At 38.4% G+C, this 19,590-nt stretch overlaps 1 protein-coding gene across 1 annotated transcript in view; it reads right to left on the minus strand.

Annotated features, from left to right (window-relative positions):
* Window positions 1–283: 283 nt before the first annotated feature.
* LOC150080609 (uncharacterized) overlaps window positions 284–19,590 on the minus strand; it is a 186,668-nt gene continuing 167,361 nt past the window's right edge. The window contains exon 13 of the mRNA XM_090380753.1: window positions 284–391. Within this exon, the coding sequence (XP_090236879.1) occupies window positions 355–391 (37 nt within the window). The 3' untranslated portion in view covers window positions 284–354. The remainder of the gene's footprint in view (window positions 392–19,590) is intronic.

Raw genomic sequence — 19,590 nt, forward strand, 5'->3', positions numbered from 1 at the left:
AAGATGTGAGAAAAGGAATTTTGTTTAATATATGCAAATGTGTGTATTCACATGACTTAAATATAGCAAAGATGTGAGAAAAGGAATTTTGTTTAATATAAGAGAGTTGCAGCCTTTCTATCTAGTAAAAGTAATTATGAAAAAAAATTTAAATACAAATTAACTAACAATGTTACTATGTACAGAGGGTGCAATCACTTATTTCACCTTATAGCAATGTAAGTTAAATTTCAGCTGTCATAGAAGAGTGGTCAGGCAAAAAGGTACAGTAGCATAAGCATTTGATTTGACAATGGTTCAAGTCCACATGACTGCTAAATACAGTGCTGTTCTTATATTATCTCTTTCTCTCTATCATGTGAACTCCTCAGACCTTTTTGTGTAGGGCTTCCTGGAGTAAAAAATAGAAAATTTACTATTTATTAAATTATGTGAAGGAGGACAGTTATAAAACTAGCTGCATAACAAGCTATGCAATTCTTTTAAAAATTTCCCTCACATTTTAAAAAGTAACATCCTCTTGCATCAAACTTTTACCTAATCTATATCAATGCATCATGAATAGACAAACTAATGGAACAAACTTATCTGACAAATGAGTTAAACCTCACAAAAACTTCCAAATTCAAATCTCAATTCAGTTCACAATTTTAATCTCAATGACGTCCATTTCCACCACACACAATCTACCAAACTCCACTAACTTTTTTTTTTCTGAAAGAATCAGACTTATTGGTTGCCTTCAACCATCACTCATCTCATTTGCCTTAATTATTTGCAGTATGATTCTTTCTGTTTTAAAGGCAGAACTTGTACATATATCCACTCTGACATTTCTTGTCAGGGACTTCTTAATTTGAAATCTCCTCTTTTTAATTTCTTTGGCTTAAAATCACTTTACCTGATTTCATCTTTTAAGAGCACAAAACGGAATATTGTTGTACACATTGGCACTAATGACATTAAGAGTAGGAGATTTGCAGACTTACTTAACAAGTATAGGATAATGTGGTAAAAAAGTCTCAAGATATGGCTAAATTTGAAAGTGTCTGCAATTCGGCCCAGACATGATAGGAAGGAGTATATGATGACAGCCTTGTCAATCTATTCAGCAGGCCTGGAGAGATTGTGCAAGGCTCATAGAGTAGAATTTTTCTCAGCATGGTCTATGCATGCTAACAGGAGAGACTGATTCTACAGGGATGGGATACACTTAAATAGAAAGGGTGAAAAAATATTTGTTGATGCTATCAAGGCAGTGTTAGGTGGGTCAGAAAACTGCCGGCTTGGGGGATATACAGATGACTAGATTAACAACAGCTGCAGGCAGAGGTGAAAGTGATTCATACACTGCTCCTATTGGAAAAAGTAGCAACCTTAAAAGCAAACATTATGGAAATCCTCAAGTCTCGAAACTTTCAACTACACAAGTTGTCTGTCCAACATTTCAGATGTAAGGGATTCAGAATTTGAATATGGGGAGAATAATGCATACAGAAAGGACAAACAGGATACAATTGGCAGACTGCTCTTAGTTAAGAAGCATATAAAATCTAAGGCAGTTCATCCAGTTGACATGGGTGGCCAGTGCAATGTTGAATCATTTTGGTGTGACATATGCACTGGAAAAGAAAAAATGAGTGTAGGGGTGTGTTGTAGACTTAATGACTCTGACGAGTACAATGAACAGCTGTACAGAGAAACAGAGTGGGCCAATATCACAGAATGTCTTATAATGAGGGATTTTAACTTTCTAGATATTGACTGGAGCCTGTGGATTTATTGGGTGATTGTTTTCTGCAGCAGCATGTTGGAGAGGCAATAAGAGGGAGTAATACTCTTGATCTGATAATCAGCAGTGATTCTTTTCATTAAGAATCAGCAGATAAAAGAGCCACTAAGTGGAAGTGATCACAATGTATTGATTTGGGAATTAAAGTTGTAAACACTAACAAGGGTAAAGGGAGGGGTTTTTGCTTTCATAAAGTACAGTGGTCTTAGACACTTTTTTAAATTCTATACAGTGGGACCAACCGGTGGCATTACCATCAGCAAATTCTAAATGGGAAGCGTTCAAGGAATTAATCATATAAGCTACTAGGCTTCACGCATCAACTAAGAAATACTCCTCGTGGTACAGGTCTAAGTGGATGTAAGATGAACTGATGAAACTTGTGGCAGAGAAGAAAGTGTATAGGATGCATATTAATTATTGGGTAACACAGAAGTCTATGGTAGAAATAAACTAGCCTGTAATCACAACCACAAAGGAGGTCAGCTAAGAGAGGCAGTCAGGCAGATCACGAAAAACATTTGGCGAAGGATGCAAAGAAAAACAAAGTTTTCTTTATTTATGTAAACACTAGAAGGAAGTGAATGAATCAAATTAGCCCACTTGATATCAATGTTTAGACCGTTTATGATCCTACTCAGGTTACTAACAAACTGAATGAATATTTCACATCTATATTCATACACGAGGAATTCTTTAGGTAAGAGGATCCCGGAAGTTTATCAAACTCTAACAGGGAGCTAAATGAGTTTGTAATAACTAAGAGGAAAGTGGAAGATAAATTGTTGCAGTTAAACATGAAAAATCCACCTGGAGTGGATGGGATCTATGCAATTATATCAAGATAGGCAGTGAAGGAAGTAAGCAAACTTTTAGCCATAATTATGAGAGCATCCTTGGATTCAAGGGAGGTCTCTGTGGACTGGAGATGTGTGAATGTATCCCTAGTTCACAAAGGGGGATCAAACGGTGACAGGAGTATTATAGACCTGTTAGTTTGACTTCTGTTCAGCGAAAATAATGGAGTCAGTGGTAAAAGAAGTAATGAAGGAACATCTAGACCACAATTATACTTCAGACACAGCATGGGTTTGTTAAGGGGAAATCTTTTTAGACCAATTTGATTGATTACCACGATATGGCCACAAAGGAACAGGATACAGAATATAATTTTGATATCATACACTTGGATTTCAGGAAAGCTTTTTATACTGTTGCACATAAAAGACTGCTATACAAATTAGAGCAGTGTAACATCAAGGCCAAGTTGCTGCTATGGATAAAGGGATGGTTGAGTGGGAGAAGACAGAGTGGTAATCAATGGATACTGCTCTATGTGGACTAATGTTATTAATGGTGTCCCTCAGGGTTCAGTGTTGGGCCCATTGTAGTTTTGTATATTTATCAATGATATTGATGAAAGTATATCAAGCTTAATGTTTTTTTTTTTTTTTTTCCGTTAGTTGTTGGTGCATTGGCTTCTATGGCCATAATGCACCTCCCAAGGTCTTTGCATTTTCTACCCTGATCCAAGCCCGAGGGGGGGGGGATTCGAACCCGCGACCTTTGGGTTACCAGGCAGGCACTTCACCCACCCAGCTAGCCTGGTCGGCAGCTTAATGTCAAAATTTGCAGTAATACAAAGGTTAGCAGGGTTGCTAATAACAGTAATGACAGTAAGTTGCTGCTGCAACTGAAAAAGTTGGGCAAATGGGCTGAAAAGTGGCAACTGAAGTTTACAAATGCAAAGTACTGCATATGTGTAGTCCCAGGGAAATATACCAACTCGGTGGTATTACACACAGGGTAGTGGAGAATGAAAGAGACCTGGTGGTAATTGTGCAGTCAGATATGAATTTTTCTGAGCAGTACAGATAGGCTGCCAGAGCAGCCTATTTTGCCAGAGTAGGTCACAGGAATTTTGCGAGCAGGGATGAGGTGATTATCTCTTTGTATAAGGCCAAACCTTGAGTACTGTGTACAGGTCTGAAAGTCTCATTTTAGGAAGGACAGAGTTGCTAGAATGAGTACAGAGAAGGGCAACAGGATTTTTGAGCTGAACAAAGGAGGCTCTTACCAAGAAAGGCTTCAGTTCTGCAAATTTAAGCATCTAGAGACTATGCACCTGCAAGGTGATCCGATTGAGGTGTTTATGGCTTTGAATGGATTGAACAAGCTCAATGATGATAGGATTCTTCCTCTTTCTCAGACCACACACATTAAAATTGAGGAAGGATGGTTACAGAATAGATGTGCGGAACAGATGTTCCAGCTATCAACCACCCACTTTACCCAGTGGGTGGTTGATAGCTGGAACATCTGTTGTTGTGGAAGTTGATAGTTCAAATAAATTCAATGCAGAATTAGACAAACTATTTTAGGGAATGAATGAGTGAAATGAAAAGTGTCTTTTTTTTTTTTTGGCGATGCTGTATAAGCTTGCTTTCTTGCATCATGTACCTCTACTAATGCTAAGGCTATCAAATTCATCTGTTTCCTTTATAATTTTTCCACATCTGTAAATAACTCAGATGCTAATCTGCTGGAATTTTTCCACTTTATTAAACAGATAAAATTATATCACAATTTTTGACTGATGGCATAACAGTTACTATGCATGTGTAACATTCATAACGTTGATTAGTGCAATATGGCCTAAGTCACCCTTGAACCAAAAAACAACAACAACAAAAACTCGGAACTCTTTGACTTTCTTTCTTTTAAACTCTACTTTCCCAATCTAACTTTCCTAACTGAGAAATAATTTTCCTTGGTGATTTTAATATTCATAACTCCAGACTGCTTCAGTTTTATAACTGCATTGACCCTGCTGGTTACCGAGACTTTTGCTGTTACTAATGGTTTACATAACTTGTTCATTTACCTATGAGAATACTAAACAATTCCTAACCATACACCTGATACCCTTCATCTTTATCACAGTTAATGTTACCTAAATGTGTACTTTGATGGGTCTAATTACTTCAGTTCACAACATGGTTATCATCTTTTTCCATGGGCATCTGTAGGTGGTGAGGCAACAAACGAATTCTGTGAAATTCGTTTGTTGCCCTGTAGCAGATATAAGCTAGTCTGTAATCAGGTCACAAAGGAGGTTCGGCAGGCAAAGGCGGATTACGAGAAATCTTTGGCAAAAGATGCTAAGAAAAACAGCAAGGATTTCTTTACTTATATAAACTCTAAAAGGAAGGGGCTGAATATGATTGGTCCACTTGACATCGATGGTTCGACTGTTGATGATCCTGCTCAGATAGCAAACAAACTGAATGAGTATTTTGCATCTACATTCACACGTGAGGAATCATTACAGTTTGAAAATGGAAGAAGGTTATCAAATTGTAGCAGTGTGCTTAATGATTTTGTAATAACTGAGAGCAAAGTGGAGGAGAAATTGTTGAAGTTAAACATAAGAAAGGCACCTGGGGCGGATGGGATCTATCCCGTTATATTAAAGGGGCGGCAAAGCAACTAAGCAAACCCTTAGCCATAATTATGAGAGCATCCTTGGATTCAGGGGAGGTTCCCACGGACTGGAGATGTGCAAATGTATCCCCAATTCACAAAGGAGGTTCGAAGGGTGACACGAATAATTACAGACCAGTTAGTTTAACTTCTGTTCCGGGTAAAATAATGGAGTCACTGGTTAAAGATGCATTGCAGGATCATCTAGACAAGACTGTAGCAATAATTCAGACACAGCATGGGTTTGTTAAGGGAAAGTCTTGTCTGACAAATTTGATTGGTTATTATGATGTGGTCACAAAGGAACTAGATGCAAAAAATAATTTTGATATCATATACTTGGATTTCAGGAAAGCTTTTGACACTGTTGCGCATGGAAGACTACTGTACAAATTGGAGCAGAATGGTATTAAGGGTAAGTTGCTACAATGGATAAAAGGATGGTTAAGTGGGAGAAGACAGAGGGTGGTAATCAATGGGTGCTGCTCTTCGTGGACTAATGTTATTAGTGGAGTCCCACAGGGTTCGGTGTTGGGGCCACTGTTGTTTTGTATATTTATCAATGATATTGATGAAGGTATATCAGGCTTAATGTCGAAGTTTGCAGATGACACGAAGGTTGGCAGGGTTGTTAATGACAGTAATGGCAGTGTGCTACTGCAACAGGATCTAGATAATTTGGGCAGATGGGCTAAGAAGTGGCAACTGAAGTTTAACCTTGACAAATGCAAAGTACTGCATATGGGTAGAAGTAACCCCAGAGAAACGTACCAACTGTGTGGTACTACACTTAAGGTGGTAGAAAATGAAAAAGACCTGGGAGTAATTGTGCAGTCAGATATGAAGTTTTCTGAGCAATGTAGACAGGCTGCTAGGGCAGGTCATGGGGTTTTGTCAATGATATATAGGAATTTTGCTAGCAGGGAAAAGGAGGTGATTGTCCCTCTGTATAAGGCAATGGTCAGGCCACGCCTTGAGTACTGCGTACAGGTCTGGAGGCCTCATTTTAGGAAGGATGTAGATTTGCTTGAGCGTGTACAGAGAAGAGCAACACGATTGGTGAGGGGAATGAAGGGATCCTCTTACCAAGAGAGGCTTAAGTTCTGCAAATTGCAGTGGCTGGAGACTAGGCACCTGCGTGGTGATCTGATTGAGGTCTATAAGGCCTTGAATGGGTTGAGCACGCTGAATTCTGATGGGATCCTCCCACTTGTTCAGAATACGAACCTACGGGGACATAAGTTCAAATTAAGAAAGGATAGATGTAGAATAGATGTGCGGAAATTTGCCTTTAGCCAGCGGGTGGTTAATTGCTGGAACAAACTTCCATCTGTCATTGTGGAAGTTGATAGGTTAAATAAATTTAAGGAGGAACTGGACAGGCAATTGGAGGGTATGGTGTGATTTTTTTTTTTTTTTTTTGGCTGATGCTGCATAAGCTCCTACACTGCTTTCTTGCATCAAGTGCCACTACTACTACTACTACTACTAAATTCATTTGTTTTTTGTTTTAGAGTTGGGGGCCTGTTGCTGTTAACAATTCTCCAACTCTATCTCAGAACGTTTTTGATTTTTTTTCATTTGGAACTTAAGTTTCACCATCTAACTTGCCCAAGAGTGAAGTAACTGTTCTTAATGACTTTAATGACACAGTTTCAACTGGTTTTAGTTTTCTGGTTGTACAAATCCAGCTTGCAGAAAGGGTGAAGCTTTTTTTTGTTAATAATTGCTTTATACAACTTGATCCTTACCTACTAGAATATCAGCCAACCCTAATCTCACTCTAACTCTATTGATCCTTTCCTCACTAACCAAAATACACAGTTACTGTTACTTATCCTCTAAGTATCTCAGATCACAACTTGTTGATGGTCTCTTCTGCAATAGAGCCTTTGTCGTATGGCCATTCTTAGTCTTGCGTTGTCTGGCATTACAAGAGTGCAAATCAAACAATCTACATAATATAGTCATTAAATAATTGTATGTAGATAAAAATTGTGTCATTATATATCTATATGTTAGTAAAGCATTTGATACTGTCTTTCATGAAAGGCTGTTATATAAATTGGAGGAAGTTGAAGTTACTGATTTCTGTGATGTATTGCAGGCTGGTTAAAAGATAGGATACAAAGGGCTATCACAGATGATCGGTCTTCAGGGTGGATCAGTATAACAAATGGAGTCCCTCAAGTATTGAAGAGGATAACCGAGGAAAGCTGTCAAAGTTTGCTCATGATCTGAGGGTGGAAAAGATGGTTAACAATTTGAGTAAAACCATGTTACTTTCAAAAATACTTGGATCAGTTTCTGAAAAATGGTACTCCAAGTTTAATGATTCTAAATATAATGTTATGCATTTGAGAAACAGAAATCCTGCAGTAACATATGACTTAGGGAGAGAGGTGCTAAAAGTGGTTCAAGACAAAAAAGAACATGAAATTTTTCTTGTAGTGTAAACAGGTGGCTAGGGTGGAATATGGTGTACTCTTCATAATTTATACGACCTTTGCTAATAGGGAAAAGGATATCATTATCCCTCTGTACAAGATGATGGTTAGACCACATTTGAATTGTATTCAAGTCTTGAGACCACACCTAAAAAAAGACAGGGGACTCCTGGAGAGGATTCACAACCAGATTATTAATGAGTACAAATTGATGCACATATAACTCTATCTCTATTGACTTAGGTGTGGAGGAAAAGTTTGACAACTAGACAACTAAGGAAGATTTGATGAGGTGTATAAGGCGCTTAAGGGGTTGAGTAAAATGAAAGAGGAAGGTCTGAGAACCCCCTGTAGGTGAGACAAAAATGGGGGGGGGTTGGAGGAAGTATAAAATCTCAGGGAACAGATTGGCTCTCATGAGTAGGTGAGACAAAAATGGGGGGGGTTGGAGGAAGTATAAAATCTCAGGGAACAGATTGGCTCTCATGAATATCACTTATGGGCACTGGGTTGTAGAACGCTGGAGTAAGTTGCCAGTCAAGGGGACTACAGAAATGACAGTGACAAGAAGTCTAGAGCATACATGGAGTGATTTCATTTATTTTTTTGTATTCTTTATGTTTTTTTCACAGTACTATTACTTTTATCTACTGCACTTGTAGTTTTTATTTCGCTGATGAACCTATCAGTAGTACTATAGCAGAAATGCATTTGGTGTAAAAGAGAAATAAAGCTCTTTGACCTGCATTAGAATATCTGTTTACTTTCAGTTGGAAATTATATACAGAAGAGAATCAGTTGTTTCATGGTATATTCTTCATCAGTGAGTGCAAGAACAGCAAATGAAAGATTATAAGTAGTATAATACAATAAAATAACTTAAGATTATCAGTTAAGGTTAATTTTTTTAAAAATAGATCTGCATTAAATTTTGCTAATTATGTAAAGGATGAGAATTAAATGTGAAAGGATGTATACTCACAAGTTGTCATTGCTACTTCATTGTTACATAGATCAAAAAGGCCAATGGTTACTAGTCTCCTAGTAACAAGATTGAATGACCAATTCTCTGAATACAAAGTTTAAATGACCAGCTCTCTGAATACAAGATTAAAATGGCTAATATTCTGGATATAATATTGACTGTCCCCTTTAAGGAAATTAAAGATGCTAATCCTTAAAAGTCCAACTGTTAATAAATCTCTGGTAACTAGATTATACAAAGAACAACCTGATAATGAGAGTTTTTTAAAACCTCTATATATGTGTATGTGTTTATACATTGAGTTGGCTTTGCATTAGCAACACCCCTACCTAATACCTTGTGGAGCCACATTTTGCCCATAATATCTGTACAGCCCGTACACATCTTGGCATGGACTCCAAAACGTGTTGAAAGGTCCTGTGGTAGTGTTACCCATGCATTGCATACTGTGTCTGGTAATGCCTGCACATTTACTGGTGGATGGTCACAGTATCAAATGTCCTTTTCCAGTAAGTCCCAAACATGCTTAATTGTGTTGAGATGGGTGAGGGAATTCATTGTCACATTCCTGAAACCAATTAGAAACCTGACAGGCCTCGTGGCATGGTACATTGTCTTGTTGACAGATGCCACAGTTGTCTGGATACCCTGTTACCAGAAAGGGCATACTTGGGTGGTGACAACAGAAAGGTAGGGATTCTTATTGAGCCAGTGATTAACAGTGACCAAAGGACCCAGGCTTGCCACAAAATCTTTAAGGAAATGATTGTTGCTTTCATGTTGCTTTCTCCAAATGCAGATATGCCCATCAGTATGATAGTTGGAAACAGAATTCGTCGGAGCAGGTGAAAAATTTCTACATGTTAGTGGTCCAGTGTTGGTGGTGACATGCCCATGCAAAGTTCAGTTTCTTGTGTCTTACAGTGGGCATGGTACCCTTGACAACTGTTTACTACCATAGCCTATACAAGCTAATGTCCAGCATAGTCCATGTTGATATTTTTCCTTGCTATTCCTATGTTATACTGGGTGGTTTAGCTGGGCCACTGTACTATGTTGCTGCTGCGGTGTTACAAGATGAGACAAACAACGCCCACTGCAGACACAACCACATACAGCTGTCCCACATGACCCTTGACTGGTTAATTGATGGCAGCTGAGCAAGTCATGGTACACTTATGACATTACAGAACCATAGCACTTAATCATGTTGGCTGTTGTTGAGATACTGCCACCTGCATGTCCCCACAATCATTCCACATTTGAAGTTGGAAATATCTTGACACCAACCCTTTCTTCCTCACAGACATTCAAAAATTGATTGTCACATGTGCAAACCACAATCATATATCAGCTGTTCCTGACTTGGAATGTTCATCAGCATCACAGACCAGTCCATTCCTACAGAAGAGGGTTGTTGCTAATGCAAAGCTAATTCATTGTGTGTGTGTGTGTGTGTGCGCGTGCGCACGCACGATCGCACGTGTACATAAGCATGTAAGTGTAAATAAATCTGAATAAAGCTTGTATAGATGGAGGTGAGATGTTGTTGTTGGTTTTTTTAAGAGCATTAGCAACTAAGGTCATATTGCTCCGGGATATGCGGTGGTCATTCTCTGACCTTTCCGCATCATCCATATTTGGTGGTGACGGGCTCGAACCCCGGTCTAATCAAGAAGCATGTGCTACGCACTGCTGCTGCTCCTTCCCACCTGGCTACGGAGGCGCCATGGAGGTGAGAATTACACAAAGTGCCAGAGACTAGACGGGTAAGGATAGTAGAAAAATAAGTAATGTAGATATGAAAAAGGTGAAAGACTGTTAATATCCTAAAAGTTATGATGAATTAAGGAAATTATGGGCTGAATTTTCAAAGCCAATTTGGAGATGAATGGACAGTAAAGTAAAATTATTAATACAAATGATTAAACAAAATAAAGTAAAATCAAATAAAATAAAAAGTGGTGGAGCTGTCATCAGATATGGGTGGGTAAATTTAGTTATAGGTCGAATAGAGGGAAGGCAAAATGTAAGTCTTAATCTGGCCTCTCCATCTCAGGCTGTTATGTTGCTTTTTATGCTTACATATATAATTGCTCATTTCCTGGATATTATTAAAAAAAATTTATGTGTAAGCTATACCCCCCCCCCACTAATTGGTATAATTTCGTTTTATATATTAGGATTATACAACATCCTTTTTGCTAAGTATATAGTAGCCACATTACTTGATCTATTTCTATTTATTTTATTATGGCTATATTCAATACTTTTTATTTGTCTTTTTATTCAAAATGCATTTCTACGTTATAGATATAATCTCTCCTTTCTAACACTACTCTTATATATCTCTATGCTCTTACTTTTTCAAAATTAGACTACAGAGATCACTATTTTTATATCTATTTCCACTTCTTCATAGCTCTCTATCAAGTCCATCATGCTGCTATAAATTGCTTTATCCAGTAGCTAAGTCATTTATGTAGCTTTGTTTTATATGTGCACTTTATTTTCCCGCCATCTTCCTTTCACTACATTCTACCTGAAAACTTCAGGTATCGTTCCCCTTCTTATTATACTTTCAGTTTTGTTTCTAGGCCTGATTAGACACATATTTTTCGCCTGTTTTTTCCCTGCAGTACAAGCATTTGGTATTCATCTCCTATTTATACTAACTCTTGCAAAGCCAGAGCACATACTGAAAAGCTGGGCTTTACAACCCCAGCAAGCTCAGTAAGTTTTAATAACTTTTTTTTATACTTTTTACCTTTCCACTTTCTTATTCTACCTTTCTTCACATTTGTAAAACTACTGGACCCAACACTGAACCCTGGGAGTCCCCCAGAATTCAGTGTTGGGTCCATTATTGTTTTCTGTATTCATTAATGATATTGATGATGGAATATCAGGCTTAATGTTCAAGTTTGCAAATGATATGAAGGTCGGCAGGGTTGTTAATGACACTAATGACAGTATGCTGCTGCAACAGGATCTAGAAAAGTTGAGCAGATGGGCTGAGAGATGGCAACTGGAGTTTAACATTGATAAATGTAAAGTACTGCATATGGGAAGCAGTAACCCCAGACTAATGTATCAACTGTGTGATACTACACTGACAGTGGTAGAGAGTGAAAAGGACCTAGGAGTAATTGTGCAGGCAGATATGAAGTTTTCTTGAAGCAGTGCAGACAGTCTGCAAGAGTAGCTCATGGTGTCTTGTCAATGATATACAGGAATTTTTCTAGCAGGGATAAGGAGGTGATTATCCTCTTGTATAAGGCAATGGTCAGCCACACCTTGAGTACTGTATACAGGTCTGGAGGTCTCATTTTAAGAAGGATGAGCTGTTGGAACGAGTACAGAGAAGGGCAACAAGATTAGTGAATGGAACAAAGGGTTGCTGGCGCATCCGTAGCGAGGTGGGAAGGAGCAGCAGTGCGTAGCACACGCTTCTTGATTAGACCGGGGTTGGAGCCCATGCCCACCAAATATGGAGGATGCAGAAAGGTCAGGGAATGACCAACGCATATCCCCCCCCCCGGAGCAATATGGCCTTAGTTGCTAATGCTCCTAAAAACCAAATAACAAACAAACAAAGGGTTGCTCTTACGAAGAAAGGCTTAAGTTTTGCAGATTACAGTGTTTGGAGACTAGGCACCTGCGAGGTGATCTGATTGAGGTGTATAAAGCCTTGAATGGTTTGAGCATGCTCAATGCTGATGGGATTCTTCCTCTTGCTCAGAATAATTTTCTCTGAGGGCCTATATTCAAATTTAGGAAAGACAGTTGTAGGATAGACATGTGGAAATTTGCCTTTAGCTAGTGGGTGGTTGATTGCTGGAACAAACTTCCATCTGTCATTGTAGAAGTTGATAGCTTAAACAGATTCAAGGCAGAACTAGACAAACATTTGGAGTGAGTGAATGGGTGAAATGAGAAGGGGGTGTGTGTTTTTTTGGCTGATGCTATATAAGCTTGCTTTCTTGCATCATGTGCCCTTGCTAATGCTAATAGTGTAATACGAGGGTGATACGAACATTCCAACTATCCTCATTCTATTGCTATTTTCGTCTTTATTTAATTATGCCTTTATCCCTACCCCATTCTCGATTTAATACCTCTCCCCATATCATGTGCTTATTATTCTAAATTCCAACCATAAATTACCTTAATTCTTCTTATCTTCACAAAATTCTGACACTAAAATATTTTATTAACATATTTTCTCGAATTTATTCAAAATTCTATATATATTTTAAAACACCTCTTTCCCACTCTGAAAACACTTAATTATATGTATATATTTTTTAGCCTTATTCTGATTTTTACCTTAATTATTTTCAAATCATTGACACTGTGTTGGGACTACCTTGTCCATACTGTAAAAGAATGTGCTAACCTTTTTCTTTTTTTTTCTTTTTGCTTTTGTTTCCCATTTCTTCTACTGTTATGGACAAGGATAAAAATGCAGTTCCTGATATATGGTTGGGTGTAGTACCCTGATGAATTACCTAACAATATTTACTTCTGCCGACATTAGACTTTGCATTTTTGCCTTCCCTCTATTCAACCTATAACTAAATTTACCTACCCATATCTGATGACAGATCCACCACTTTTTATTTTGTTCATTCATTTGTATTAATAATTTTACTTTAACATCTCCAAATTGGCTTTGCAAATTCAGCCCATAATTTTCTTAATTCATCAACTTTTAGGATATTAACATTCTTTCGCCTTTTTCATATCTACATTACTTATTTTTTCTACTATCCTTACCCTTCTAGACCATGGAACTTTGTATAATTCTCACCTCCATCTATACAAACTTTTTTCAGATTTATTTATACTTACATTCTTTACTGCTGCTTTGCACATTTTTGTGAATTTTTCATACCTTGTTTATTCCTTTTTTATTTTTCCATCAACTGTTACTTTGACTTTAAATAACATTTAACATATATATATATATATATATATAAAAAGATAAAGAGGCAATGAAATTAAGAAAGTTTTATAAAACAGGAATGAGCTATAAGAGTTTATGCAAAATTTATAAAATGTATATAAGACAGGTTATGGATCCGGGAACTACGCAGAAAGAACAGGCAACCATAATGAATAATAGACAACAAAAAAGTTGTTGTTATTTGGTTTTTAGGAGCATTAGCAACTAAGGCCATATTGCTCGGGGGATATGTGGTTATCATTCCCTGATCTTTCCGTATCCTCCGTATTTGGTGGTCACACAACAAAAAGGTAAAAATCAGTATATTTGTGTATATGGTATGGGAGTTGGGCTATAAGGTGCAGTAACCATGGAAGAATAGGGAGAATCTGTAAGTAAAAAATCAATTTACTTGAAATAAAAATAAAATGCAATTAATAAGGGCATAATACTTGTAAGAAACAAAAGTAGTGGGCCCTAGGACTTTAACTACTTCTTCAAAAGAGTCGGCAGCAAAAATCATAGCAGCCGCAACAATACATTGGTATACGTATACGTATACGTATACCATTTACATGTACATCATAACAGAAACAGAGACCTGGACTACTGTTGTACAAGCAAAATACTCATTCAATTTGTAAGCTACTTGAGCAGGATCATCAACGGTTGAACCATCGATATCAAGTAGACCAATCTTATTCATCCCTTTTCTTCCAGAGTTTATAAGTAAAGAACTCTTTGCTGTTTTTCTTTGCATCCTTTGCCAATGACTTCTCGTAATGTGCTTTTGCCTGCCTAATCTCCTTTGTGACTTGATTACAGACCATATCTACAATAGGCTTCTGTGTCACCTGTTAATTTGTATGTATCCCATGCATTTTTCTTCTCTGCCACATGTCTCACTAGTTCATCTGATATCCATTTAGGCCTAAATCTTAAATAATATTTCTTAATTGGTAGGAAAAGACTAGTAGCATTCAAGATTAATTCTTTGAATGCTTCACATTTTGAATTTGCTGTTGGTACCATCATCAGTTGGTCCCATGGTATAGAATTTATAAACTGTCTCAGACGACCGTAGTAACCTTTAAAAAAGCAAAAACCCTTCCCTTTACCCCTGATGGAAGTTATCTCTTTGAATAAATCCCATATCAGCACACTGTGATCACTGACACCTAGTGGTTCCTTTATCTGCAGATTCTTAATGCATGAAGAATCACTACTGATAATCAGACTCCCTCTAGTTGCTTCCTGAACATGCTGCTGTAGAAAACAATCATCCAATAAATCCACAAAAGCCTTACTAGTGTGCGAGTGACCAATCCACAAGTTCCAATCGATATCTAGGAAATTAAAATCCCCCATTATAAGACAATCTGATTTACTGGCCCACTCTATTTCTCTGTTCAGTTGTTCATTATACTCATCAGAGCCATTTGCCCTATAACACACTTCTACTCTCCATTTTGCTTTCCCAGTGCTTATGTCACACCAAACTGATTCGACACTGCACTGTCTGTCTTTCCTCTATACATTGTACTCCCCAAATTCCAATTCTACATTACTTATATCTGTGTGACACCAAGTCTCTGATATTCCAACAATATCTGCCTATGATGTTCTGACCAACACCTCAAATTAATCAAATTTATTTACCAAACTCTTAGCACTGGTGTATATGCAATTATACATATAGCTGTTCTTATTCTTAGCTACCCTAACACAGCCCATGTATTTACTTGTTTTGCGATGACTCCCAGCAATCTCTGAAATCCCCCGCACCTTGTTTTCCAGCCTGCTGCTCATTCCAATAGAAGCAGTGCAAGAATAACTTTCACCTCTGCCAGTGGCTACCATTAATCTATTAGTCTGTGTATTCCCCCCCCCCCAAGCTATAAGTGTATCCCATCCCTGTTAACAAGCACAGACCAGGCTGAGAAAAATTCTACCCCTTAAGTCTTGCACAATCTCTCTAGGGCCATATTGATTGACAAGGCTCTCATCATACACTCCCTCCTATCATGTCTGGGCAGAATTGCACTCATTTTCAAATTTAACCCTAATTCATGGCTTTTTTTTCAACATTGACCTGTACTTTAGCATTAGTAGAGGCATATGATGCAAGAAAGCAAGCTTATGCAGCATCAGCCAAAAAAAAATCCTTCCACTTCACCCCTCCGTTCGTTCGAAATACCTGTCCCGCTGAGCCTTAAATTTATTTTGGCTATGAACTTCCACAACAAGGGATAGAAGTCTGTTCCACCAACCAACTACCCGCTGGCTAAAGGTAAATTTCCGCACATCTATCCTACATCTGTTTTTCCTCAATTTGAATAATTTATGCCCTCTCAGGTGATTATTCTGAGCAAGAGGCAGTATCCCATCATCATTGAGCATGCTCAAACCATTCAAGGCTTTGTACACCTCTATCAGATCACCTCGCCGGGGCCTAGTCTCCAGACACTAATTTGCAAAACTTAAGCCTTTCTTCGTAAGAGCAACCCTTCATTCCATTCACTAACCTTGTTGCCCATCTCTGTACTCGTTCCAGCAGCTATACCTCCTTCTTGAAATGAGGCCTCCAGACCTGTATACAGTACTCAAGGTGTGGCCTGACCATTGTCTTATACAAGGGAATAAGCACCTCCCTATCCCTGCTAGAAAAATTCCTGTATATCATTGATAACACACCATGAGCTACTCTTGCAGCCCGTCTGCACTGCTCAGAGAACTTCATGTCTGCCTGCACAATTACCCCCAGGTCCTTTTCATTCTCTACCACTGTCAGTGTAGTACCACAGAGTTCATACGTTGCTCTGGTGTTGCTGTTTCCAATATGTAGTATTTTACATTTGTCAATGTTAAACTTCATTTGCCACCTCTCAGCCCATCTGCTCAACTTTTCCAGATCCTGTTGCAGCAGCATAGCGTCAGTAGCATCCTTAACAACCCTGCCAACCTTTGTATCATCTGCAAACTTGGACATTAAGATTGATATACAATCATCAATATTATTTATAAATACAGAAAACAACAATGGACCCAACTTTGAACCCCGAGGGACTCCACTAATAACATTAGTCCACGATGAGCAGTGTCCATTAATTACCACTCTCTGTCTTCTGCCACTCAACCATCCCTTTATCCATAGTAACAATTTGCCACCAATGCCACACTGCTCCAATTTGTGCAGCAGTCTTCCATGTGCAACAGTATCAAAAGCCTTTCTAAGATCCAAATATATAATATCAAAGTTATTCTCTGCATCCAATTCTTTTGTGACTACATCATAGTATCTAATCAAATTGGTCAGGCAAGACCTTCCCTTAACAAAACCATGCTGTGTCTGAGCTATAACTGAATTCTTGTCAAGATGATCCTGCAGTGCTTCTTTAATCAATGCTTCCATTAATTTTCCTGGAACAGAAGTTAAGCTCACAGGTCTATAATTACTTGTGTCAGCCTTTGATCCTCCTTTGTGAATTGGGGTTAGATTTGCACATCTCCAGTCTGTGGGTACCTCCCCTGAGTCCAAGGAAGCTCTCATAATTGTGGCTAACGGATTGCTTATTTCCTTTGCTGCCTCCTTTAATATAACTGGATAGATCCCATCCACCCCAGGTGCCTTTCTTGTATTTATCTTCAACAATTTCTCCTCCAATTTACTCTCAATTATTACAAGATCATCTAGCTCACTCCAAGTATTTACTTCATCTATGCCATTCTCCTTCCTGAATAACTCCTCATGTGTGAATGTAGATGCAAAATATTGATTTAGTTTGTTAGCTACCTGAGCAGGATCATGAACAGTTGAACCATCGATATAAAGTGGACCAATCTGATTCATCCCCTTCCTTCTAGAGTTTACATAAGTAAAGAACTCCTTGCTGTTTTTCTTTGCATCCCTTGCCAAAGATTTCTCGTAATCTGCCTTCGCCTGCCTAACCTCCTTTGTAACTTGGTTACAGATCAACTTATATCTATCATAGGCCTCTGTGTCACATGTTAATTTATATGTATCCCATGCATTTTTCTTCTCTACCATATGTCTCGTTAGTTCATCTGACATCCATTTAGGCCTAAACCTTGAACAATATTTCTTAGTTGGTATGTAAAGCCTGGTAGCTTCCAAGATAAGTTCTTTGAATGCATCCCATTTTGAGTTTGCTGTTGGTAACATCATCAGTTGGTCCCACTGTAGGCGTCTCCATAGCCAGTTGGGAAGGAGCAGCAGTGTGTAGCACATGCTTCTTGATTAGACAGGGGTTCGAGCCCGTCACCACCAAATACGGAGGATGCGGAAAGGTCAGGGAATGGCCACCGCATATCCCAGAGCAATATGGCCTTAGTTGCTAATGCTCCTAAAAACCAAAATAACAATAACAACAGTCCCACTTTATAGAATTTAAATATTGTCTCAGTCCATCGTAGTCACCCTTACGAAAGCAATAACCCTTCCTTTTGCCCCTGATGGTAGTTACCTCCTTGAGTAAATCCCACTTCAGCACCCTGTGATCACTGCCTCCTAGTGGTTCCTGTATCTGCAGATTCTTAATGCATGAAGAATCACTGCTGATAATCAAATCAAGAGTATTGCTCCCTCTAGTTGCCTCCTGAATATGCTGATGTAGAAAACAATCATCCGAAAAATCCACAAAAGCCTTGCTAGTGGGTGAGTGACCAACCCCCAAATTCCAGTCAATATCTGGGAAATTAAAATCCCCCATTATAAGACTCTCTGATTTACTTGCCCACTCTATTTCCCTGTACAGTTTCGTATTATACTCATCAGAGTCATTAGGCCTATAGTACACTTCTACTCTCAATTTTGATCTCCCAATGCTTATGTCACACCAAACTAACTCAACACTGCACTGTCCAGCGATGTCGACTGGTTTCACTTCCTTGGATTTTATGTGTTTCTTAACTAATAGCATAACCCCTCCTCCCTTCCTGTCCTGTCTATCCTTTCTGTAGACATTGTACTCCCCAAATTCCAGTTCTGCATTACTTATATCTGTGTGAAACCACGTCTCTGATATCCCAACAATATCCGCCTTTGATGCTTTGAGCAATACCTCAAATTCATCAAATTTATTTACCAAACTCCTAGCATTGGTGTACACTCAAGTATTCATGCACCTGTTCTTTTTCTTGGCTACCCTAACACAACCCATGTGTTTACTTGTACCCCAATGACTCCCAGCGGTCTCCGAAATATCCTGCATCGTATTTTCCAAGCTGCTGCTCATTCCAATAGAAGCAGTGCAAGATCACTTTCACCTCTGCCGGTGGCTACTGTTAATCTATTAGTCCTTGTATCCCCTCAATCTAGCAGTTTTCCAACCCACCTAACACTACCTCAATAGCATCAGCAAACATTCTTACACCCTTTCTATTTAAGTGTATCCCATCCCTGTAGAAGCAGTCTCTCCCGTTAAGAAGTACAGACCAGGCTGAAAAAAATTCTACCCCTTGAGCCTTGCACAATCTTTCCAGGGCCGAATTGAGCAACAGGGCTCACATCATATACTCCCTCCTATCGTGTCTGGGCAGAATTGCACTTGTTAAGTAATTCCACTGGTCTCCTACTCTTAATATCATTAGTGCACAACAATATCACCTTTTGTGCTCTTAAAAGATGATATCCGCTCTACATTGGCATCAACCTTTGCTCCTGGCAGACATACCCTGGTCCTGTTTCACCTATCCTTCTTGCACAATATATTTCCTGTTTCCCTGACTGAAAAATTATGCATTTTCAGAAAATGCATAATTTAATTTTCTGAGAGAATTTTCATAACTTAGAATATTTTTAATACATATTTTGTTTTTAAAAGCATAATTATAATTTTAACAAAAATGCATTGCTGCATATTTTTCAAGCTTTTCTTACAAAGGAGACAAATGATTCTACACAAACTCCTTCTGC

Source organism: Mastigoproctus giganteus, chromosome 9 (genome assembly GCF_048544385.1).
Source record: "Mastigoproctus giganteus isolate SK-2022 chromosome 9, ASM4854438v1, whole genome shotgun sequence".
In the NCBI taxonomy this organism is placed as follows: Eukaryota; Metazoa; Arthropoda; class Arachnida; order Uropygi; family Thelyphonidae; genus Mastigoproctus; species Mastigoproctus giganteus.